The sequence below is a fragment of the Prionailurus viverrinus genome, chromosome C1 (assembly GCF_022837055.1).
Source record: "Prionailurus viverrinus isolate Anna chromosome C1, UM_Priviv_1.0, whole genome shotgun sequence".
Taxonomy (NCBI): domain Eukaryota; kingdom Metazoa; phylum Chordata; class Mammalia; order Carnivora; family Felidae; genus Prionailurus; species Prionailurus viverrinus.
The window spans coordinates 190,150,878-190,175,350 of NC_062568.1; the positions used below are offsets into that span (position 1 = coordinate 190,150,878).

Consider the following 24,473-nt stretch of genomic DNA (forward strand, 5'->3'; position numbering starts at 1 on the left):
CCATTTTAACTACTGTTCAGTACCCTGATTCGTACCCAGGAGAAATAACCACGGCACACTTTCCCTGAGGATGAGTCAAGGTAATTTGTGAAATTATTTCCATCCCTTCTCCATTACTAGCCCTAGTCCTTCTTTGGAAGGGTCTGAGGGGCCTCTGCAAGCAGTTTGGCCACAGCAATTCCTGAGCCTTTACTTTGACTGGCCCACCCTCTACAGACAAAATCCCAGTTGCACTGGGCTAAAGCGGGGGAGAACCCAAACTTTCTCCAAACGTGCGATCAGTTCTTTTTTCAGCTGCCTGTAGATAAGAGAAAAACAGCCAACAACCCACGTGCCTGGAATTTAATGCCTAAATGGTTTGACTTTTGTTTCCAGCCAATTCTGTCCATGCCCTCTGCCTTTTTTGCTTCCAGTATACTCTCAATCTTTCCAGGATTTCCCAGTTTTTTCAGGTGCTATTCCAGCTTTCAAAATGCCCTTCTGGCAAAAACAGTATTTTTAGGCCCAGCACAAAGGCCACTTCACTTCAGAGCCTTCCCGGTGCTCTGCAGTCTGTCACAGCTCCTCGGTCTGGATAGAGCTCTGTAACAGCATAGTAATGGGATGTTGAAATTATTTGCTTACAAGTCAATGAACATTGTAAGAACTATTGGTTAAATTCTAGTCCTACAGCCTAGCATCAGTCTGGGGCAGTGAGGTTGAGAATGAAGTTGTGCAAATCGGGCATTGTTTTGGGGCTTTTCAAGATGTTCAGTATTTTCCTCAGTTAGACTGCAGGGCAATGCTCTTCCCCATCCCTTAGTCTGCTGTTTACCAGGTAACATTGAGAGTCAGTGTGGCTGAAGGTGGAACTCAAGCCAGAAGGGTTTGGAATCCAGGTCTCTGAGAACCAAGGCCCTGATTATTTCCAGACAAACATGTTGGAAATCTCTTGAGGAGGTAACATACAAATCAGGCCTTGATGGATTCCCATGGGAAGAGGGTGTTCTAGGCAGAGATAAAGGTATCATAAGAACAACATATGCATGGGGTGATGGGTGGAATAACATAGCCGGAAGGATCAACAGTGGCCTACAGGGGCCAGCTGGGTAATGAGTAGGCAGGCAAGGAATAAGAAAAGTTGAGAAACATGGGTTGAAAGTTATTTTCTCCTTTGCTGTAAAAGAAAATGGCAATATTAATACCTGCCAGTCAGTCAAGGAGACTGGAATGGTGGAGATTGTGGTAAAATAGAGCTCTTGCAGATTGTTTTCAAGCAGAAACTCAGACCCAGTAGTGCCAGCTTATTTTTCAAGATAGATCTTTAAAAAAAAAAAAAAATGTTAGCAAGGGGGGGCCCCTGGATGGCTCAGTCGGTTAAGCGTCTCTTTGATCTTGGCTCAGGTCATAATCTCGCGGTTCATGGGATCGAGCCCCGCATCGGGCTCTGTGCTGACAGTGTGGAGCCTGCTTGGGATTCTTTCCCTCCCTCTCCCTCAAAATAAACATTAAACATTAATGTTAACATTAAATATTAATGTTTAAATAAACATTAATAAACATTAAAATCCTCCTTTTGGGTTGAATCAGCTTTTTGGCTGCTTGTTTGTAATCTCTGTCCTGGAACTGATCTAAATGTGAGTAGGGCTCAAAGGGCTATGAGTGGGGCTGATAAAATGTCAAAATCCTATAAACTCTAGAAAATGCAAACTAAAGTATTGTGACAGAACACACAGCAGTGGTTGCTGGGGGTTGGGTGGGGAGGAATTCCACAGGAGCTTGTGGAGAATTCTGGAAGTGATGGGATATGTTCACTGTCTTGATTGTGATGGTTTCATGGGTGCATATGTCAAAACTTATCAAGTTGTACATTTTAAATATGTACCATTTACTGTATGCCAATTATATCTCAATAAAGCAGATTTAAAAAAATTCTTTGTAGCAGGAGTAAGCTGCTGCAATCCTAATTCCATTGTTAGGCCCTAAGTTTAAACACCCTTTCCTCATTCACTTCCCAAAACTCCAGTTTAGGATCATTCCAAAGAAGACAATTTAGAACTTTGCAACAGGTTTTTATTTTTGCTTTATATCTAGTACAGTGTTTGAAACCTAAAGAAATACATTTTCTCTTCAAATTTGGATGTGTATATAAATATCATTTGTCTGGACTCAGCACACTCAATGCCACGGCTTCTTGGCCTATGTCTGCTCTGAAATCATCAAGCTTTGTCTGTCTACCCAGGGGCCCTGAGAACATGGAAAACAGCCAGAGTTTATAGTTTTTGGAAAACTAAAAGCAAATGAATTTGGAAAGAATAAACCAGTGAGGAAAAAGTTTCGATTCAGCTTCCTAGGGTCTTTAGCTGGGAATCCAAGCTGTTTTTGAAGGACATCCAGTCTGTCTTGGGTGGCTGGGACCTCATACCGCCTTCCCACCCCCCATGCTTCTTCAGTGGTTCAGTCAGATAGTTCCCACAGAAGCTGGCTAAAAGAGACAGTACCTAGCTCCAGGGCCTGAGAGTTCTTGTAGAGGTGGACTCATTAAAGACATCCTGAGTCGGAGGTTCCCAGCCAGTCTCTGGATCTGAGCTTTGACTTCCTTCACTGCCCCCAAGGCATGGCAGAGTTCTCTCTCCCCAAACCCAAGGGCTGAAAATCTAACCAACACAGGGGAGCAAGTCTGGCCGTTCAGGTATGTGCTAATGTGAACATCAGCAGTCAGGCTGGCCCAGAAGTAGCACGGTAGGCCCAGACCCACTGGAGACCTTTGTAACACAGTACACAAACCTTTTCCTGGGTGCTCGGGGCCCAACCCAAAAGTTAATGCTGACTCCCACACCTAGTTTTGGTTCTACACATACCCCAGGCCTGATGCAAAATGCCATCTCAGAGGAAAAATAACAGCTTTAATTCACAGACTTGATTGATATGGACTTCAAATTCTTCCCTTATCGTGGTCTTAGTGTGGGGGTGGGGCTAGGGGGTAGACAGTGGGATGACTGAATCATTTATGAAGGCCTTGGCCAAAGAGCAGCTAGTGTCTACCACATGGATCCCCGCAGGGCCAAATTCTCAGCTTGCTGGCTTAACAAAAGAATTCAAAAGTTAAAACAAAAAATACTGGACAAGATTGGTCTACAATGTGAAATCCTAAACGGCTGTGGAAGAAACCTACTCTGAGCAAATTCTCAAGTCTCACGCACTCACTTCTAGGATAGTCCTACCTGGAAGATGTTGCTGCTGGTTATGAACACTTCCTATGGTTCAGCACACTGAGCCTCGCACCCTTCCCTCTTCCAGGGAGGCACAAAGGCACACACAGTCCTGAGGCCTCCAGCCAGCCTGTTCTCCTTACAGCTCCCTGCCTTCAACTCAAACTCCAGAATCTGAGCTCACAAGATGAATCTACTGAGGAGTCAGAGATGATGGATACCAAGCTGAATGAGTCTCAGGGAGGAGATGTGGCCAGAACAAATGAGCTGAGGCCTCCAAAGAAGGACACTGTGGGAAGAGGGGTAAGTACTGTTAGGTGTTCATCTCCTTCCCTTCTAGTCTGCTAGAATGGGTAACTCTACGATGTAGAGGAAAGGCAGGTAGTAGACATGAGAAAATGGAAATCCAGTTCATTCTGCTAAGATGGTTTTCATTTTAAACTGGTGTGGCTTGAGAGAAATAGAGTGTGCCTGAGAGCCTTCTTTTGCTCTTCCTTGACCAAGTACAGTAGCAGCTATAATCTGTGCAGTTTAGCTCCAAAAAACAGGGCTCTGGGAAAGTGGCTTCCAGGGCAAAGAGTAGGAGTAGGCCTAAGGGTTCTAGGTAAGGCGGGGGGGGGGGGGGGGGGGGGCGGGAGCAGACAGCAAGGGTTCCTGAAAGCTGAGGTCATCAATGCCTGCTCCTCCGAAGGGTCATTTGTACACAATGCCCCAAGTAACTAGGCTGGCCAGCTGAAAGTGGAACCCATGTGGTTCTACCGGAAGGCTGTAGCCAACACCAAGGTGAGGCAGTTAGCCACTGGGGATAGCTCAGAACTGAAGGCAGGTTTCTGAGATTAGAGACTTTATTAGTACTAGAGAAGATATAGGGGGTTGGATAACCAGAGGGGCTGGCAATAAAGAAAAGCTGGCACTGTTCAAAACAGTACTAGAACACTTGAGCTAAGAAGGCGGCTCCTTGTCCTCTAATCCACACCTAGATACCTCCACCTCCACCAGAGATCTTAAAATGGATAGACCAGCCATGTGCCAACATAGGGAGATTCTAAAAACATGTCTTTTCAGGCTATTCCCTACGACAGGCTGGGGAGCCCCTTCATCCCTACAACATCCATTCAGAAATCCACCAAAAAGTGGCCTTCGACTTCACCAAGGCCAGGGTCTAGAGTCCAAGTGGGGGCTGCCCACAAAGAGTGGCTGTCAAGGCTGGGCTACAGAAATAATGTTTTGCTTCCCAAGAGGGCCAAAGGAGAGGAGGAGACAGAGAAGGTGGTATTACTGCCCCTGTGGGCTGGAAGAATCTTACCTGCTGGCTGAAAGGGTAGGTTAGAGGGAAATAATGGGAAAATACGGTCTGAGGAAGACACCAACAAAGGAAAGCTCCTAGAGGCCACTTTATCTGATGAGAAATCTGTCCTCATGTTGTGCCCTGGGAGACTTCACCTTTGAAGTCCTTGGAGAAAACTGGCTTTAAGCAGCAGCCAGAAGATCAAGAGAATCTTCCATCTGGTACAGGCCCCAGATCTAAAGTGTAAGATTTTAGAGGCGCAGTTGGGAAAAGCAGGATGTGTATGTCTCACAAGAAAAATCTGGCCCCAATGTCAGGGACTCAACTATTGCTTGAGATGTATAAAATAGGTCCTACTAAAGTGCTTTGCCCTTTGGATAAGGATGGGGGGCATGCGCGGGGGGCAGGTGGCTTTTCTTTGAACTGTAGGAGAATAGTTTTGTGATGGAGTCAGCTGGCTAAATGACAAGGGTCCTGCCCCTTGCCTACTTGTGGGTTGGTAGTTGTCATTCTTAAGCTGAAGAATAGCATCTGACTCACTAAAGTGTAACAGCATTGGTGTGACTTTTTAGTGACAACCACAAGCCCCAAACCACCTTCCTTAGAAAATGGTTCTGGAGTTGGATCTCAACACTAGAAGGAGAGGGCAAATTCAAGACCAATGGCCGACAGTGAGCACCTAAACTTTAGATCTGTAAGCAGAGGGGTATAGGTTTAACCTGAGCCGGGGGGGATATGTGGGAACAGGAGCAAGGGTGGCACAGTCTCTGGGGAAGGGGAACTACAGCTTGGTGCAGGGACCCGACTGTGCCCACAGCTCCGCAGCTGGTCTCCACTTAGCCAGCAGCTTTCTCCATCCTTCTCCCCAACAACTGGGCTCTACTATCCTGTAATCCACCAAAGCGCAGGCAAGCCACTGAAGCATCACTCTAGCTTTCCTCAAAGAGAAAAGGCATTGGGATTATAACTGTCACCAGGAAGGGCAAGACCCAAACCAGGTCTAAGAATTCCCAAACAGGAAAGATACCAGTGACTCTCACAAAAGCCCGGAGGCTGCTAAGTTCTGTGATAACTGGAGAAGCAGCCATGTGTGATAACTTATGTGGACAGGGCCTTTGAGACTGAATCTGAGAAGGCAGACTGCTTTTTGGGTTTCCTAATATAAGCAGGACGCTTAGCAGTAAGGACTAGAGTGGTAGACTTCACTGGGCCCTGGGGCCATCCTTGCTCCCTTCAGGTACTGGGACAATCAGACCAGGCTGACCTGCTATGTAAAGGTTCCAGCGCTAAGGGTTGGTCCCAGGTTGGTGGCCCAGAACCTAAGCAGAGAGGAAAAGGACCAAGCTCAGGCTCCCTGAGCAAAGGAGCTTCCCCATCTCTTTTTGGTCTTCCTCACAGTATCCTACTTCTAGAAATTACAGACAGTTCTTCCTCTTGAGACCAATTAAGATTGACCTACCTAATATATAGAATATAAAAAAATACAGAACTTTTTGACATTCTCTCCTTTGGAAGTAAAATATACATGATCCAACTATGGAAGAGGAAGAGGAAGAGGAAGAGGAAGAGGAAGAGGAAGAAGAAAGGCCAAAGGCAGGGATCCCTGGCTATCCCAATACATGACGCTCTCACTCCAGCCTCCTCAGCAACTTATGGGTCACCAGAGCAAGGACTTTCTCCTCAGGAGAGAGGAAGGCCCACAGCCCCCTGTCTCGTGCTTAGGAGAAAATACAGCTACCTCAGAGGTTCATTCAACTCCGAGGGGAATTTTCAAGTAAACAAATGAAGTTGGGTCGCACCATAGGAAGGTGGGTAGGAAACATGGGATCAGTAGCGACACATGGGAAGCCCCATCTGAAGGCCTGTGCTCCTCCCCTCCCCTCCCACTGGTGTACTTGCCCCTGGAGAGGGAAGGAGATCTCCCAAACTAAAGAGGTCTGGAAAGGGGTTAGAGAGAGGAAGGGGCCTTTGTCTCATGGTGACCTCCCCCTCAGCCTCTAGTCCCAGACCATGCTGGCAGCTGGGATTCCTAAAACCAGGAACTCATGGCTCTTGGAAAGAGCAATCTTAATACAAGAAAAATGTGCAAAAGAAAAAAAAAATTAAATAACTCAATCCAAGCATACAAGATTAATATTCTGTCAGAGCAAGAACACTTTGTTTTGGATTTCTCCCCTCCCCTCCCACCCCCCACCTCTGGAACATTCCATCTGCTCAAGTACCCAAGATAAGAGTTACACAGATCAGGGCAGAGAACTGGGAAGGATAAAGGAAGATAAAAGGGAAGGAAGTCACCACTAAAGAAAAAATAAAATTAAAAAAAGGTGCAAAATTGATTACCTCAGTCCTCCTTTGTCTACCCCTGGGGCTCCTGGGTTAAAGACATATGTGCAGCCAAAATATAGTGTAAGGAAGAAAAACCCAACACGTCCCCTTCTTGTCACAAAACCCAAATGTGAGCCTCAGATGGTTCTGTCTGTCCAGAGGGTGCTCCCTCCAGGGAAGGGGGCGGAGCAGGTCAAGAGCACAGTTTCCAGGGCAGCAGAGGTGTATGGTGGCTGATGATGGGGGGGCTGGTTTCCCGCCCACCAGAGGGCTGCTTTTCCGCTGGTTGGTGGTGCTTCCCATCCCCTCCCCTCCCCGGAGGCAGACATTATAGCTGGAAGCCCTCCATGGGGGCCTCAGGCTGCTGGAAGATGAACTGCTGTTGTGTCTCATCCACTTGGGGGGCCAGGCTGCTGTCATCATCTTCTACACCAAAGTAGTGCTCAATGAGGTCGAAGGCCTTCTGGTAGATCTCCTGGTTCTCATGGCTCTGGAGAAACTCAATTTTATCCAAGCCTATGGTGGCAAAAAGGAAGGAGGGACAAGAGTGAACTGTGATTGCTTTTCCACGGGGCCATGAAATATTTATCCGTTTTTCCTTCCTTGTGGTATGTTAATGTTTACCAACACAAGTAATATGATCAGATCTCTCTTTGACCCCAAAGAAGAGAATTAAGACCTTTTCCTAAAACTACATAACCCCAAAGGAAAAAGCCCAAAATGTCAGCTATAAGCCAGAAGTTCTAGTCCTGATTCTGCTTTTAACTACCTGTGTGGCCTGGGCAAATCATTAGTTTCTCTAAAGTCGTAAGATGAGCACTCTTACTGGAACTTGCTAGACACTCAGCTGGAAGCATACCTTCCAGTGCCTGATTCTCTCATCAATTCTAGAGCTTTATTTTTGCATCTGTGCCATACCTACTTACTAGACAGAACCTATCAAAAAACAGAACTGATCTTCTGCTCCTCAGAGGGAGAAGGATATGATGGGATAGAACTTTGCATTCATTGATGACCCCCCAAATCCCACAGCCTCACATGTATACTACTTTGGGGGCTCACAGACCTAGAACTTCTCTACTGAAGGCAGAGGTGAGGTTGGGGAGAGGGCACCTACCATAGGCTTCCTCGATGAGGCCACAGTAGGGGTTGACCCCTGAGCCACTGCGCTTGCCCTCTTGCTCTCCAAGCCGAAGGATGTTCTCCAACCCATTGAGGGCCACCTGCACAATCTTCGAATCCATCACAGTCAGCAAGTCACACAGGGGTTTGATGCAGCCCAGTGAGACCAGGTACCTAAGGGCAGAGACCGGGCAAGTTCTAAATTAACAAAGTGCAAGGGAGGTGCTAGGCAGGTGCTGTGGGGCCTGTGGGTCTCCCTCACACATCAGGACTCTGAGCAACCCCCTCTTGCTGAGCCTTCACAACCACCTATCCTTTATCTCAGTCTCTCCGTCCTCCCAATGCTCCAAGTCTAGTTCATTTCCATGGGGAAGGCTGTCATAGATTCCTCTCATCTCTAATGTCCCCTTAGTGTAATGTTACCACTCTGAACATATTGCTTCCCTGATTAAAATTTTCAGTCCAAGCTCTACAGGCATGACAAAACAGACCCTCAACAATCAGGTTCCTACCCATCATCTCCCATCACCTCCCGTCATTCTCTTCCAAGGACCCTACCTTCCAAATGTGTAAACATCTCCAAGTTTCTGATTCTTGTGCCTTTACTTATGCTTTTTCCTGTCCCAAAGGGCTTTTGCAACCCCGTGTCCTTCAAAGCTTAACCAACGGCTATCCCCTTTCTCCTAAGGCTTTAAATATGTTGAATCTATTCCTACTTCTCTTCCTGGGCCACAATCTGAGGGCAAAACACTTGTCCAGTTCCCATCACCCTTACTCATGTTGATAACGGAAACCAGAATCAAAGAACGCACACACATACAGTGGCTTTCTATTTGTTTCTCCCAAGTGTCACCCCCAAAAGTGATTTCCCAAAGAAGCTGTTGTGAATGAGCCACAGTTTGGTTCTCTTTCATTTATATGGATAATTGGGAATTACATGGATTTAAATTTCTCTGGAGAAAGAAGTGGAGGAGAAATGGATGTCTGTGTTATAGGTCTCTATTCTCTAGGAAGGAAAAGAAGTTCATGCTTTAGAGCAATCTATTCCAAATTTCAGTACCAATCTAGCATCTTACCAGTTAAACCAGCTGCTGGTTTAGATCTGGGGCATATCTATTCCAGAAAAGGCAGTTTAGCGGTCACTGCAGACCATGAACCAAGAAGGACAGTATACATACCACTCAAGACAATGAAAAATGAATGTGATACCTGATCTGCTCAGGGGTTCCTCCTGATGTGGCATTGGTGATGGCCCAGGCTGCCTCTTTCCTTGTACGGAACTCTGCTTTCTGAAGGATTTCAATCAACACAGGGAAGATATTTGCATCTATGACAGCCTGAGAGAAGATGGGGAGCAGGATAGAGAGAAAGTCACTTCAAAAAGAGTAAGCAAATCTAGCCTACAAAATCAGTTATGATTCAGACATCTTCCTCTTCCTGGGAATCCTCTGTTCTCCCCGTAGAGAAGCTACAGAGGAGCCTGGCTTCTTAGAAAGAATCTTTAATAGCACATATTGGCCCCAATTTCTAAAGGGAAACAAATTCTTTCTTCTGGAAGCAAATAACCCACAACTGCTCAAGTTCCCATGCCTTCCCATCTGCTCCTGCCCTCCCCTCCACTGCTTGTACCTGTATTTGAGCCCTGTTGCCAGCAGTGATATTTGAAATGGTCCAGCAAGCTTCCTTCCGGATTGACTCCTTGGGGCTGCTCAGCAAGTGGAGGAGGCAAGGGAGGGCTGAACAGTTAAGAATGACCTAGAACACCAAAAGCACAGGCAATAAAAGAAAAATTAGGTAAACTGGACTTAATCAAAATTAAAAACTTTTGTGCATCAAAAGATACCATCAACAGAGTGAACAGGTAAGTCACAGAATAGGAGAAAATATATGCAAATAATATCTGATAAGGATTAATATCCATAATGTATAAAGAACTCTTAACAACTAAACACAAAAAAACTGAAGAACCCAATTAAAAAATGGTCAAAGGGCTTGAACAGACATTTCTCTAAAGAAATACAGATGGCCAATAAGCATATGAAAAGATACCAAACATCGCTAATCATTAGGGAAATGCAAATCAAAACTGCAATAAGATACCATTTCACACTTATCAAGATGGCTGTTATAAAAAAACCCAGACAATACAAGTGTTGGTAAGGTTGTGGAGAAACTGGAACCTAGTATATAGCTACTGGAGGTATAAAATGGTGCAGCTAGTGTGCAAAATGGTATGGTCGTCCCTCAAAATCTTAAACATAAAATTAGCATATGATCCCGTAATGCCACTTCTGGGTATGTACCTAGAAGACTGAAAGCAGGGACTCAGATACTTTTGTACACATTGTTCAACATAGCATTATTCATAATAGCCAAAAGGTGAAAACGACCCAGGAATCTATCAACAGACAAATGGATAAACAAAATGGGATATATGCATACAATGGACTGCTTACTATTCAGCCTTAAAAAGGAATGAAGGCATGACACATGCTACATACGGATGAACCTGGAAGACATTATGCTAAGTGAAATAAGTAGACACAAAAGGACAACTATATATAGCTCCATTTATATAAAGTACCTAGAGCAATCGGCTCCTAAGAGATAAAAAGTGTTATGATGGTTACCAGGGGCTGAGGAAGGGGTGGGGAGGATGGGGAGTTATTATTAAATGGGTACAGAAAACCAGTTTGGAATGATGGAAAGTTGTGGGGATGGATGGTGTTGACAAATAACAAGGTGAATGGACTTTCTGCCACTAAACTGTACACTTAATGGTAAAAGCAGTACAATTTATGTTATGAATGTTCGCACATACATGCACGCGCTCGCGCACGTGCACACATACACACACACAAGAATGACCTAGGTAGTGAGTGTGGGTTTGAGTGAGATCACTCAAGAATTTGTCAAGAATCCTACCAAATTATGCCAACTCAAGACTTAAACAATACTCTGGTCTCTAGCCTTTGAACAAAGGACTGTTCCTACTGTGCCCTCACTGGAAGTATTATTAACATGAGATGGGATTCTAAAGGTATAGGAAGTAGGGATAAGGTTCTGCAGCTTTTAGTGTCTCATGGGGACCAGGACTCCAAAACTTGAGAATTACCCTATAACGTCCCAGGTAGTAAGGCAGTTTACTCCACTCAGTTTTCCTTCAAAAGCTCCCAGTGGAAGATGATTTGCTTCCAACTTGTAGAAGAAATGAAGGCAACTAATTTGCCCACAATCATACAGGAAGTGTCAAAGTTGGAATTTTTTACTCAAGCCCATGCTTTCTCTCCTTACCACACTGCCCACTCTACCCCCCCCCCCCCCCCCCCCCCATCAGGGAAGGATTTTGTCTATAAACAGCTCTCTTCCTCCTTACTTGGGTTTGGATGTCATCTCCAGTGACGATGTTACCAACTGCTCTCAGGGCAGGAGAGGCCACTTTGTAATCATTGTGCCTACAGAGAAGGGAGAACTGATCAGTAGAGGGCCAGCACACAGTTATCAGCCTGCCAACCACCAAGGTTGGCAGCACTCTCATGGCTCTAGATCTTTGCAGAGAGCAGCAGAATGCTTATTGCAGTTCTTTAGTTAGAGCCTGGGAGAAACTTAGGGAATCTGTACTTTCTAATCAGACCACTCACATTAGAAGCTCTACCAATCTTCGGCAGACTCCAGAGTCTATGACCGCCTGGATCTTTTCATTGGGGCCATCTGACAGATAAGAAAGGGCCCAGCAAGCATCTGCCAGCAAGTCTGAGTCACTGCTGAAGAGTAGGCGAGACAGCACAGGCAAACAAGGGGAGACCTGTTGGAAGCAGAGTGAGAGAGACTCATGGAGGGATAGGGCTACATCAGCTCTACCACTAACCCTAACATGGCTGTCCCTTCCTCTACAAGTAATTCTAAGCCCTAGAGATTTCTCCTACATTATACCATCAGAACTACCTTTCTGACTTTGCTGTCCAAGATGCATGAGATCACCTACTTCACTGACAATTGCCTCTTCTAGTTTCCCAGGGACTGAGACTCTAAGGGGTAACCCAAAGACTTGAAAACTCCCATATCAAAATTCCTACATATGAAGGAAACTGCTTTCACTCAGGAACTGGTAAGCTCTCTTACCTTTGCAAACTCGGGGGGTGGGTTCTTTCCTCGGCAGAGGTTTGACAGGGCCCATACTGCATTCCGTGTCATTGTCAGTCTTGTGGACTTCGTAAGGAGTCTGAAGGAAACAGCAAAGTCTTAAGACAGATCCTGAGCAATGATGCCCTTGGCACAGGGCTGTCACCTACGAACCCCAGGAGCAAGTCCAATCAGACCCTTAAGATTTTTGCAGCCTCACCTTGTCTTCCAACCCAGAGACCTAAGTTAACTGTGCTTGTCTGGACCAGGAGGCCTGACCTACATCTTCACAGAGAATTAGGACCAGCTGTAGCTAGTTAAGACCACAGCTAATAAGGACAAAGGGCTGGAATTTGAGTAGGTCTGAAAACCTTTTGAGGTAGGACATACTGTGCCTCTAACCGTGGCCACGAGATCTAAACAAGGAATACTTTTATTTCTCCTTGGAAATAAAAGCTAAAGGTCTGTGAAGGGCCCAAGAAAGAGTTATAATGGTAGTCTATGGGGCTGTGGTCTCGGAAGAACGGTTTATCTATCTGTTTTGGTTTAGATGAAGTTCTATTTGAGGGTATGGGAGGGACGGACGGGAGAAGGACTCCTATGCTCCTTCATGCGGTCTTTGATCTGTGCTTTACAACAGAGCTCTCCAATGTACCTATGCATAAAATGATAAATCAATGCATTCTTTAGAGAAGGTTGGATTTTTCCAGATGAGCTAGTCTTGCCTCTCTCTCTTCTGGCTCAATGATGAGGTAGGTATGACCAACACTAGAATCTATAGTGCCATACAGTCAGGAAACAGAAGACTGTACTCAGCAAAGACCAGTGGCACAATCTTCTTACTCTCAAAAGATACCGATCTTTTACCTTGGCAATGAGCATACTTTTAGTGTTTTTGCATTTACTTAACATCTTAATGTAAGCTGCCCCGAAAAGATCTGCCATGTGTCTGCCTTATAGATGCCCCAGCTGCAGATGATCATAATTACTCACGTTAACAAAGGATTAAGGATGGAACAGTTCAAGACGTAATCTCGGCAAACGGAGCTGTCTCCAGCTATGTTTCCCAGTGCCCAGACTGCCTGAAAAGGGGACGGTGGAACTGTCACTCACAGACTCTAGTGACTCCTGTCAATATTTTACACCAGAGTGAGTACCCATCAGTAACTAGGACAAAAACCGTATCAAGGTCCAAGACATCCCGAACAGGATCAGGTACCCTCCTTGTTGACATCCTTATTGAGCACTTGTTCTATGACGGCCTTTCCTCTGGGAGTTCTTGGCTTAGTGGGAAAGATAGGCTGACATCTGTACTGCAGCCAAAGAAGCCAAACCAAGACCTCCCTATGCCCACTCTCCAGAAAAAGAGAGTAATTGGAAAGTTGCATTTTTGCAGCCTGATAGGATCTACTCCATATGTAGTAACGAAGGAAAAAACCTTGGTACCACTTTCTATTTTCTATCCAATCAATAAAGTCCAGTGAAGAAATGCAAGTTGTGTCTTTATCTCTACGATGTGTAGGTAGTGAGAAATGGGTACTGTGGTGTCTTTTTTCCAATACTACCTACCTCTGATGCCAAATGTTATGTTTTTTCCCCTACACCAGCAATCAATTCTCCCACATCATTTTTGTGTCCAACAATCCAATTCAATTCTGACATTAAGCTTAGAGTTAGCGCAGACCCCACAGGTTAAGGGCTCGGGCCCACAATACTACCCCCACTTTAAACACTAGCCGCAATTCCTGGGTGTCATAATACTACTAACCAACTGGTTATAAATGCAAAAGTTCCCATAATGCCCTCCTCAGTTTCAGTAGTTCACTAGAATGATTCACAGAACTCAGGAAAACACTTTACTTTCATCTACTAGCTTACTGTAATGGACACAGCTCAGAAAGAGCTAAATGGAAGAGATGCATAGGGCAAGGTATGGGGTGAGAGGTCAGGGTGGTGCAGAACTTCTGTGCCCTCTGCAGGGCACCACATCAATGTGTTCACCAACCCAGAAGCTCTCTGGGGAGGTGGGGTGGAGGGATGGAAGAGTTGGGGGTTCTGATGACAACCCCCTCATCTTGAGGCTGTCTAGGAACCCCACCCAGTCATCTCATTGGATGTGTTCCAGTATAAATAGCAAAAGACACTCCTATCACTCAGAAAATTCCAAGGTGTTTAGGAATTTTTAGGAACCGGGGACAAAGACCAAATGTATTTGTTATTATGATACATGTACTATCAAGAATTAAGCCAAACTTGAGCATTACCTGTTCCTGTACATCCTCAAAGTCTGAGTTAAGCAGCTCTATAAAAATGGGGACGGCCCCTGCTTCAATGACAATCTTGGTCTGCTGAGAGGTTCCAGAGGCAATGTTCGTTAGAGCCCAGGCAGCTTCAAACTGGAAGTGAGATTAAGCCATGACTGAGAGGTCATTCCAGACAGAGCAGCCATGCCTACCAGCTGGTTGAGAGCAGTAGGCCTCTTGCCCCTGACTAAAACACTAAAACTTGAGCCTTTTCCTCTTCTCCTTTAAATGACAAAACACAGTATGGGCAGTGATGTGACACAACGGGAAGAATGGACCTGGGCTTCAATGGTCCCAAGTCTAGCTCTGCACTACCATAGCACCCGAGTCCTTTGGCAAGTTGATTTCCTGAACTTCATTCACATTCTTCGTTTCTGAAACCAGTATTAGAGTGACACGTGTGACTCAAAGTCCCTTTCAGCTGAGTTTCCGGTTAAGTTTTAATGCATTGACTCATCACTCATTTTTGAAAAGAGAGACGCAGAGGAGCTAAATGATTTGCTTCAGGTCACACAGGTAATTAGAGGTACGAGATCACTGGGGTGTCTGTCTGGGTGGCTCACTCGGTTAAGTGTCCGGACTTCGCCTTAGGTCATGATCTCGCAGTCTGTGAGTTCGAACTCCACGTCAGGCTCTGACAGCTCAGAGACTGGAACCTACTTCAGATTCTGTGTCTCCCTCTCTCTCTGACCACCCCCTGCTTGCACTCTCTCTCTCAAAAGATGAATAAATGTTAAAAAAAAAAAATAGATATATATTTTAAGTAAACTAACAACGCTGAGATCAAGAGTCGCATGCTCTACTGACTGAGCCTGCCACGCACCCCAGAACCTTTGATTTATAACTGAATAATCAGCCTGTCCTATTCTGGTGTCCTTCGAGATTGTTTTAGAGAAGAGGTTTTGGCTCTCTCATCTGAGGCCAAGACCTCTGAAGCATCTCTTAAATAGTTCCTCATATTACTTGTCTATTTCCCGAGAGATGTGTCTATAGAAACACTCAACTACAATTTCTTGGAAAAGGGGCTTTCATCTGGTACCCCTCTACACCAGTCCTCACCTGTAATGTACAATTCTCATTCCTCTTCAGAAACTCTACAAACCGATCCACGACTCCTGGAGTGTTGATAACTTCATCTATTGGAGGACTAGGCTCTGGAAGAGGGGAGAAAGGAAAGAGAGGAAAAGTCAGGAGAGATTTCGGCTGGTGCATTCACTGGGGTCGGTCTATCATCCTTCCTAGGTAGTCCTGACCGTTCTTATCAACATTTCCAAACTCCTTTCTGGTGAGGTGGTTTTCACAATAGTCAGTCATTTTTGAACTGTGTGATCTAGTTAGGATGCTAAAGAGAAAACCAATCCCTAATTTAGGTATACTTGCCTTTGGCTTCCTGAAACTAAGCAAGCAAGTAATTAAGGAAAAGAAAGCCCAAGAAATGGGCAACCCTAGTCTAAATATTTCCCGTCTAAGAAGAGCATTCTTTTCTCAGCAGGACTGCTTCATTTACTGAGACAAGAAGTATTTTTCCTATCATACATCACATCTTTATTGAGTACAAACTATGTGCCAGTTCTAGGTACCGAGAACACTACAGTGAACAAAGTCAAATGTCTCTGCCCTTACAGAGCTTATGTCCTAACGAGGAGAGACTTTCTATTATATTAATAAGTGTCATGGGAAAAAAAAAAAAAAAAGAGGTAGGGCAGGGTAAGATTAAGAATGCTGAGAGTGAAGGGGATCTGCTTTTTTATACAGGGCATCAGGGTAGGCTTGTTGAGAACCTAGATTATGATCATGCAAGTGGGGAGTCGTCACAGGTATCTGCAACCAGAGGATATCAGGCAGAGGGAACAGAGGGAACAAAGGTAAGAATGTGCCTGGCTTGTCCATGGAACACCAAAGCAGTATGACTAGAGTAGAACGAGTGAAGGGGAACAGCAAATGAGGTCAGTGAAAGGAAACATAAGGTTAAATCACGTAGGGCCTTCTGGGGAAGACCAGGATTTGTACCTTTGGAGAGCAGTTTCCGGAATTTCTGTGTGGTTGCTAACTGTAGGTCAGAATCATCAGAAAAGAGCATCTCCACCATCTCTCGTGTGATCACGCTCTCCTAGAACATAAGACAGATTTAAGACTTGGCAAACCAACACTAGAGCTAGATATGAGCACACACCCCTGCTTGGTATCCTGCTTGTTAAAGACTTGAGGGCAAGAGGATGGCATAACAGCAGGCTCAGGAGAAGGTGTTTGTTTAATTCATGGCTGCTTCAAGTTGGGATATTTGAATGATTCCTAACCTCTGAGGCAAATAAGGGCTTCCCTTAAAATGTTTTCTCAGGTATCTCCATCACAGATGTAACCCTACTGATTCTTTAAGCCAACCAGCTACAAAAGGGCCCATGGAAGAAAGAGCTTAGCGTGGTTGTTGCCAAAGCCACTAGATGATGTGAACTGCCTGTTCTGTACACGTTGGTACTTCCCAGGCCTGCCTGAAGCACATGTAAGGGCCTTACCCCAGTGGTAGAGCTCACATAGGAGTCCATGAGGAGACTGTCAAACATGGCGGCTTCTTCATTAATCAGCTCCACATTTCTCCGTTTAAAAAGCTGAAAGTAAAGAAAAGATATAGTGGTAAAACTACTCACTGTAATAAAGAAAACAAAGAATGATCCAATGTTAAATTATGTCAATAATTGCCAAGGAAATGCTAGGATAGTTGAGACAATGCCAAGCTTAATATATGGACATGGAAAGATATCTAAGCACTTGACTGTTTTATATCTAATTGTTTGAAGTTTTTTAGAGAACATTCTCTTTTTTTTTAAAGTAAGCTCTATGCCCAAAGCAGGGCTTGAACTCCTGACTCTGAGATCTAGAGTCATATGGTCTACCGACTGAGCCAGCCAGCCAGGTGCCCCTAAGAGACCATTTAAAGATTTCTGTGCCCTTTGTATAAAAGGTGATGGATATAAAAGGCTTTGAAGGAAAGGAGTAACAGTAAAGCAAGAGGGTGGGCACAAGCAGGTTAGGTGACAGCATCTAGACCGGGGCAAGGCACCAATCTGTTGGTGGTGTGCGGTGGAGCATAGCTGATAAGGCATTCATACTGTCTCAGTCCTAGGGAGACTTCCAGAGAATGGACTGAAGACATAGAAGTAAGGCAGTCCAGAATAGCTGATGAACCTCTTAAGGCACCAGGCCTAATGCTGACTATAGGGGTGAAGAAGAGAGAAGGCAACAAGGGGCTAGAACTAGAATGTTATACAGAAGACATACATGATGTCTACGTTGTTCTAAATTGTGGAAAAGGAGTAAGGGACTGGTTCTTTTCTTCGAAGCTTCCAACACTTCTCTACAATAAAGAAAGCTGGATGAGTGGCCCCAGAGCTAAGCTGTTTTCCCAAGGGGAAAGGAAGAATAAATGCAAGGAGCAGCCCAACCATGGCAGCTGGATCATTTTCCTGAACAGTATGTTTGAGCATATTCAGGTTAACCTACTTGTTGTTCCCGTTTCTGCTTCCGGAGCTGAATGCCCTCTTCCTCTCTTCTTCGTCTCATTTCCTCAGGGTTTAGGGCATTGTTCTTATAGCTCTTCATTCGATAATTGTCTTTCCCTGGGCTCGCCATGGTCTCTAGAAAAAGAGAAGATACAAATATAAAGGGTCTTAAGAGGACAGCATTTCCTTTTCACTGGGCTTCGGTTCCACCCTGCCTCCCAACCCCCCCCCTACTCAGGGGGACTGAAGCTCCTCGAGGAGGGCTGATAATCTCAATAACTTAACACCTGACATCTCATCTTTAAAACGTGGACATAACTATTCCTACTTCAGAGAGTTGTGGGAGAGATTAAATAGGTTAATACTACTGTGAAGTATTAGAACGATGCTAGGCCATATGGTAAATGGTCACAAGTTATGATCCCTCTATGACAACAGAGAAAACTTGACTTGCTCAATAAACTTGAAAACATCTAATTCAGTGAGATACTGTTATCTTTAACGTCCACCATCTATCTTTCAAACTAAAAAATTTTTTTAATTTATTCTGTAATATTTGATAAAAACAAAGAGATGAAATATAATGTTACCAAGCAAAATAATACAATGAACATCTGTAAACCCACCACCAAATCTAAACTAGAACATTACCAATATGCCTGAATCTACTTGTGGGCTCTCATTCTATCACAGGCTCCTCCAGCCCCACCCCAACTCCAGGCAAAAGGAAAATGCTATCCTGAATGTCATGCATGTTGAGAAAACATCTGCCCAATATCTAAGTCTGAATAATAGTCTGTCATTCAGTCACATGAAAATAGCGGCAATTAAAAAAAAAATTCTCGGATAGTTAACAAGTAGTGTTCTATTAATTACAGTGTTATATCAGCGTACAATATAGTGATTCAACAACTGTATACACTAGTTAGTGCTCATCAAGGTAAGTGTGCTCTTAGTCCCTTTCACCTATTTGACCCATTCCCCTGCCATCACTTCCTTTCTGGTAACCATCAGTTTGTTGTCTAAGTTAAGTCTGTTTTCCGGTTTGTCTCTTTTTTCCTTAAAAACAGTTTCTTTTTTTTTTTTTAATTTTTTTTTCCTTAAGTTTATTTATTTTTGAGACAGCGAGAGACAGAGCATGAACGGGGGAGGGTCAGAGAGAGAGGGAGACACAGAATCGGAAGCAGGCTCCAGGGTCTGAGCCATCAGCCCAGAGCCCGACGCGGGGCTCGAACTCACGGACTGCGAGATCGTGACCTGAGCTGAAGTCGGACGCTTAAAAGACTGAGCCACCCAGGCGCCCCTTAAAAAGTTTCAATTTATAAAGCGTCTAATTTAGCTAGTAACTTAATTACCACAGGCGATCTTCCTCCAGACACATTTTCAAAGGTTGGATTCGTCCTGTTGCATCAAGGACATAGCAATTTTTTTCCCCAACAGTGAGTGAGCTAGTGGCAAATATACGGACTACTAGTACACCTTGGTGCCACTGTGTTGATTTGTGCTAAGACACCAGAACTTTTCCCATCATTGCTTTCGTACTACTTTTGCAGTACAAATGTCAAAATAGTAAAAACAGCAAATAACATCTTTACAACTTTTTTTCCAGCTATAGAGATATAAGTGATCTATAACCTGTTTGTTTTTTTTTTTAAGTTTACTTATTTATCCAGAGAGTGAGAGGAAAGGAGGGGCAGAGAGGGAGGGAGGGAATCCAGTGCAGGTTCCAGGCTGACAGCTCAGATCTCAAGAACAAGGAGATCATGACTGGAGCTGAAATCAAGAGTCAAATGCTTGACCGAAGGAGCAACGAACGCACGCGCGTGCACGCACTCGCTCTATCTACCATCTAACTACCTACCTACCTACCTACCTACCTACCTACCTGTCTACCTATCTAAGTAGGCTTCATGCACAGCACAGAGCTTAACATGAAGCTTGAACTCGTGACCCTGAGATCAAGAATTGGATGCTTAACTGACTGAGTCACCCAAGCACCCCAACAGAATACTAGGCAGCCTTTATTTTTCTCTTAGCAACCTTAAAGTATATAATACAGTGCTGTTAACTGTAGTCACAAGCTATACATTAGATCCCTAGCACTTATTCACCTTACAACCAAAGTTTGTACCTGTTGACCACCTTCATCCATTTCCCCAACCCCACCCCTGGCAACCACCAATCTACTGTTTCTAGGAGTTTGGTCTTTTCAGATTCTACATGTACATGTATTTGTATTTGTCTTTCTTTGCCGCTTAGCTCGTTATTTAATTAATCTATTTATTTTCATAATAGCCATCGTAACAGGTGTGAGGTGGTATCTCACCATGGTTTTGATTTGCATTTCCCCGATGATTGGTGATGTTAAGCACTTTTTTCATGTACCTGTTGGCGATTCTATGTCTGCTCTGGAAAAACGTCTATTCAGGTCCTTTGCCCATTTTTAATTGGAGTACTTGGGGTTTTTTGTTGTTGTTGTTGTTACTGAGTTGTATGGGCTCCTTATATATTTTGGATACTAACTCCTTATCAGATACATGGTTTGCAAATATTTTCTCCCATCTTATAGGTTACCTTTTCATTTTGGTTCAAGCTTTCTTGTTTGATGTAGTCCCCTTGTTTATTTCTGCTTTTGTTGTGTTTTTGGTGTCATATCTGAAAAATCACTGCCAAGAACCAAGGTCTTATTTCCCATGTTTTCTTCTAGGAATTTTATAGTTTCAGTTTCTACCAATTAAGTCTTTGATCCATTTTGAATCGGCAGATAACATTTTATTTTTATTTTTATTTTTTTTCAATATATGAAGTTTATTGTCAAATTGGTTTCCATACAACACCCAGTGCTCATCCCAAAAGGTGCCCTCCTCAATACCCATCACGCACCCTCCCCTCCCTCCCACCCCCCATCAACCCTCAGTTTGTTCTCAGTTTTTAACAGTCTCTTATGCTTTGGCTCTCTTCCACTCTAACCTCTTTTTTTTTTTTTTTTTCCTTCCCCTCCCATGGGTTTCTGTTAGTTTCTCAGGCTCCACATAAGAGTGAAACCATATGGTATCTGTCTTTCTCTGTATGGCTTATTTCACTTAACATAACACTCTCCAGTTCCAACCATGTTGCTACAAAGGGCCATATTTCATTCTTTCTCATTGCCACGTAGCACTCCATTGTGTGTATAAACCACAATTTCTTTATCCATTCATCAGTTGATGGACATTTAGGCTCTTTCCATAATTTGGCTATTGTTGAGAGTGCTGCTATAAACATTGGGGTACAAGTGCCCGCATCAGTACTCCTGTATTCCTTGGGTAAATTCCTAGCAGTGCTATTGCTGGGTCATAGGGTAGGTCTATTTTTAATTTTTTGAGGAACCTCCACACTGTTTTCCAGAGTGGCTGCACCAATTTGCATTCCCACCAACAGTGCAAGAGGGTTCCCGTTTCTCCACATCCTCGCCAGCATCTATAGTCTCCTGATTTGTTCATTTTGGCCACTCTGACTGGCGTGAGGTGATATCTGAGTGTGGTTTTGATTTGTATTTCCCTGATGAGGAGCGATGTTGAGCATCTTTTCATGTGCCTGTTGGCCATCTGGATGTCTTCTTTAGAGAAGTGTCTATTCATGTTTTCTGCCCATTTCTTCACTGGATTATTTGTTTTTCGGGTGTGGAGTTTGGTGAGCTCTTTATAGATTTTGGATACTAATCCTTTGTCCGATATGTCATTTGCAAATATCTTTTCCCATTCCGTTGGTTGCCTTTTAGTTTTGTTGGTTGTTTCCTTTGCTGTGCAGAAGCTTTTTATCTTCATAAGGTCCCAGTAGTTCATTTTTGCTTTTAATTCCCTTGCCTTTGGGAATGTGTCAAGTAAGAAATTGCTACGGCTGAGGTCAGAGAGGTCTTTTCCTGCTTTCTCCTCTAGGGTTTTGATGGTTTCCTGTCTCACATTCAGGTCCTTTATCCATTTTGAGTTTATTTTTGTGAATGGTGTCAGAAAGTGGTCTAGTTTCAATCTTCTGCATGTTGCTGTCCAGTTTTCCCAGCACCATTTGTTAAAGAGACTGTCTTTTTTCCATTGGATAGTCTTTCCTGCTTTGTCAAAGATTAGTTGGCCATACGTTTGTGGGTCTAGTTCTGGGGTTTCTATTCTATTCCATTGGTCTATGTGTCTGTTTTTGTGCCAATACCATGCTGTCTTGATGATTACAGCTTTGTAGTAGAGGCTAAAGTCTGGGATTGTGATGCCTCCTGCTTTGGTCTTCTACTTCAAACTTTGGCTATTCGGGGCCTTTTGTGGTTCCATATGAATTTTAGGATTGCTTGTTCTAGTTTTGAGAAGAATGCTGGTGCAATTTTGATTGGGATTGCATTGAATGTGTAGATAGCTTTGGGTAGTATTGACATTTTGACAATATTTATTCTTCCAATCCATGAGCACGGAATGTTTTTCCATTTCTTTATGTCTTCTTCAATTTCCTTCATAAGCTTTCTATAGTTTTCAGCATACAGATCTTGTACATCTTTGGTTAGATTTATTCCTAGGTATTTTATGCTTCTTGGTGCAACTGTGAATGGGATCAGTTTCTTTATTGGTCTTTCTGTTGCTTCATTATTAGTGCATAAGAATGCAACTGATTTCTGTACATTGATTTTGTCTCTTGCAACTTTGCTAAATTCATGTTATCAGTTCTAGCAGACTTCTGGTGGAGTCTATCGGATTTTCCATGTATAATATCATGTCATCGGCAGATAACATTTTAATCTTCACTTCCCAGGTCCTCTGAAATATTGTGCGGATCACACTTTGAGAACTCTAAGGAATTAATTGCTGGGCTGTAGGCAGGTTAATGTTAAACTTGACGAACTAGTACCATGTTGCCTTCCATGTGATGCCAACATTTAAATTTTTTTTCATTTCATTAAGAGAAATTTTAATTTATATTTATATATATTTTTTTTAATGTTTACTTAGTTTTGAGAGAGAGAGAGAGCACAAGCAGGGAAGGGGCAGAGAGAGAAGGAGACACAGAATCTGCGGCAGAATCAGCTCTAGACTCTGAGCTGTCAGCGCAGAGCCCTATACAAGACCCGTGAGATCATGACCTGAACCAAAGTCGGACACTCAACCGAGCCACCCAGGTGCCACTTTATTTTTCAATATAATTTATTGTCAAGTTGGGTAACATACAGTGCTCTTGGTTTTGGGGGTAGACTCCCATGATTCATCACTTAACATACAACACCCAGTGCTTGTCCCAACAAGTGCCCTCAATACCCATCACCCATTTTCTCCTCTCCCCTACCCGCCCCCCCATCAACCCTCAGTTTTTCTTTGTATTTAAGAGTCTCTTATGGTTGGCCTCACTCTCTGTTTGAAACTATTTTTCCCTTCCCCTCCCCCGATGGTCTTCTGCTAAGTTTCTCCAGTTCCACATGAGTGAAAACATGTATCTTTTTCTGACTGACTTCTTTCACTTAGCATATCATCCTCCAGTTCCAAACATGTTGCAAATGGCAGGATTTCATTCTTTCTCACTGCCAAGCAGTATTGCATTATATATATAAACCACATCTTTATGTGATGTCAATTTATACTATCCTAGCAATACACAACAGGCTTCTGTTGATCTATACCTTATTACCTGGAATTTTCACTTTTGCCAATCTACTCTGTATAGTAAGGTCTTTCACTGAGATAAGGATTTGCATATCCCAGATTACTAATGAGGTAAGATTTCATGTTTATTAGCTATGTTTCTCCTTCTGTAAAAAATCCATTTGTGTATTTTGAATATTTTTCTATTGAATTATTAGCCCCTTTCCTATTAATTTGTAGCTCTTTAGATATTCTAGTTGTTAACCACTTGTTGGTTATGTGTGTTACATATATCTTCCAGCAGGGCACCTGGGTGGCTCAGTCAGTTAGGCATCCGACTCTTGGTTTTGGCTCAAGTCCTGATCTCAACGGTTCACGAGTTCAAGTCCTGATTCAGGCTCTGCGCTGACAGTGTGGAGCCTGGTTGGGATTCTGTCTCCCTCTCTCTCTGTCCCTCCCCACTTGTTTTCTCTCTCTCTCTTTCAAAATGACAAACAAACAAACAAACAAATAAATAAAGTGTCTTCAAATATCTTCCAGCAGTTTGAAGCTTTTTAGTTTTTTTGATTTTCACCTTATGGAGTTAACAAGAAGTTTTTCATTATAATGTAGTTAAAAATGTTCTTTTATTCTTAGCTTTTTGTTATTTAATAAATCCTTTACTGCTCCCAAAGTCAGAAAAATAGCTTCTTATGTCTTCAAGAGATTTTATTTATTTGGTATTATTTTTATTTTTCCGATTTATTTTTGAGACACGGAGAGACAGAGCATAAGTGGGGGAGGGGCAGAGAGAGAGGAAGACCCAGAATCCAAAGCAGGCTCCAGGCTCCCAAAGAGTCCAATGCAGGGCTCGAACCCACAGACCGCTGAGATCATGACCTGAGCTCAAGGTGGAACGCTCAAATGACAGAGCCACCCAGGCGCCTGCCTCTATGTCTTCTAGAGGTTTTAAAGTTTGCCTTTTACTGGGGCGCCTGGGTGGCTCAGTCGATTAAGCGGCCGACTTCGGCTCAGGTCATGATCTTGCGGTCCGT

At 43.7% G+C, this 24,473-nt stretch overlaps 1 protein-coding gene across 3 annotated transcripts in view; it reads right to left on the reverse strand.

The window, feature by feature from the left end:
• Positions 1-2,035: 2,035 nt before the first annotated feature.
• The window catches only part of KPNA6 (karyopherin subunit alpha 6), a 66,219-nt gene continuing 43,781 nt past the window's right edge, over positions 2,036-24,473 (reverse strand). For 2 of the 3 annotated variants that reach the window (XM_047870663.1, XM_047870662.1), the window contains exons 2-14: positions 17,850-17,983; positions 16,865-16,957; positions 16,362-16,461; positions 15,411-15,505; positions 14,313-14,444; positions 13,042-13,130; positions 12,049-12,148; positions 11,568-11,731; positions 11,303-11,381; positions 9,556-9,681; positions 9,136-9,263; positions 7,922-8,100; positions 2,036-7,320 (exon numbers count right to left, since the gene is read on the reverse strand). In XM_047870663.1, the coding sequence (XP_047726619.1) occupies positions 7,133-7,320; positions 7,922-8,100; positions 9,136-9,263; positions 9,556-9,681; positions 11,303-11,381; positions 11,568-11,731; positions 12,049-12,148; positions 13,042-13,130; positions 14,313-14,444; positions 15,411-15,505; positions 16,362-16,461; positions 16,865-16,957; positions 17,850-17,983 (1,607 nt within the window). In that variant the 3' untranslated portion in view covers positions 2,036-7,132. Of the gene's footprint in view, positions 7,321-7,921; positions 8,101-9,135; positions 9,264-9,555; positions 9,682-11,302; positions 11,382-11,563; positions 11,732-12,048; positions 12,149-13,041; positions 13,131-14,312; positions 14,445-15,410; positions 15,506-16,361; positions 16,462-16,864; positions 16,958-17,849; positions 17,984-24,473 lie in introns of those variants that run through there. The other variant, XM_047870664.1, reaches the window with a different exon arrangement.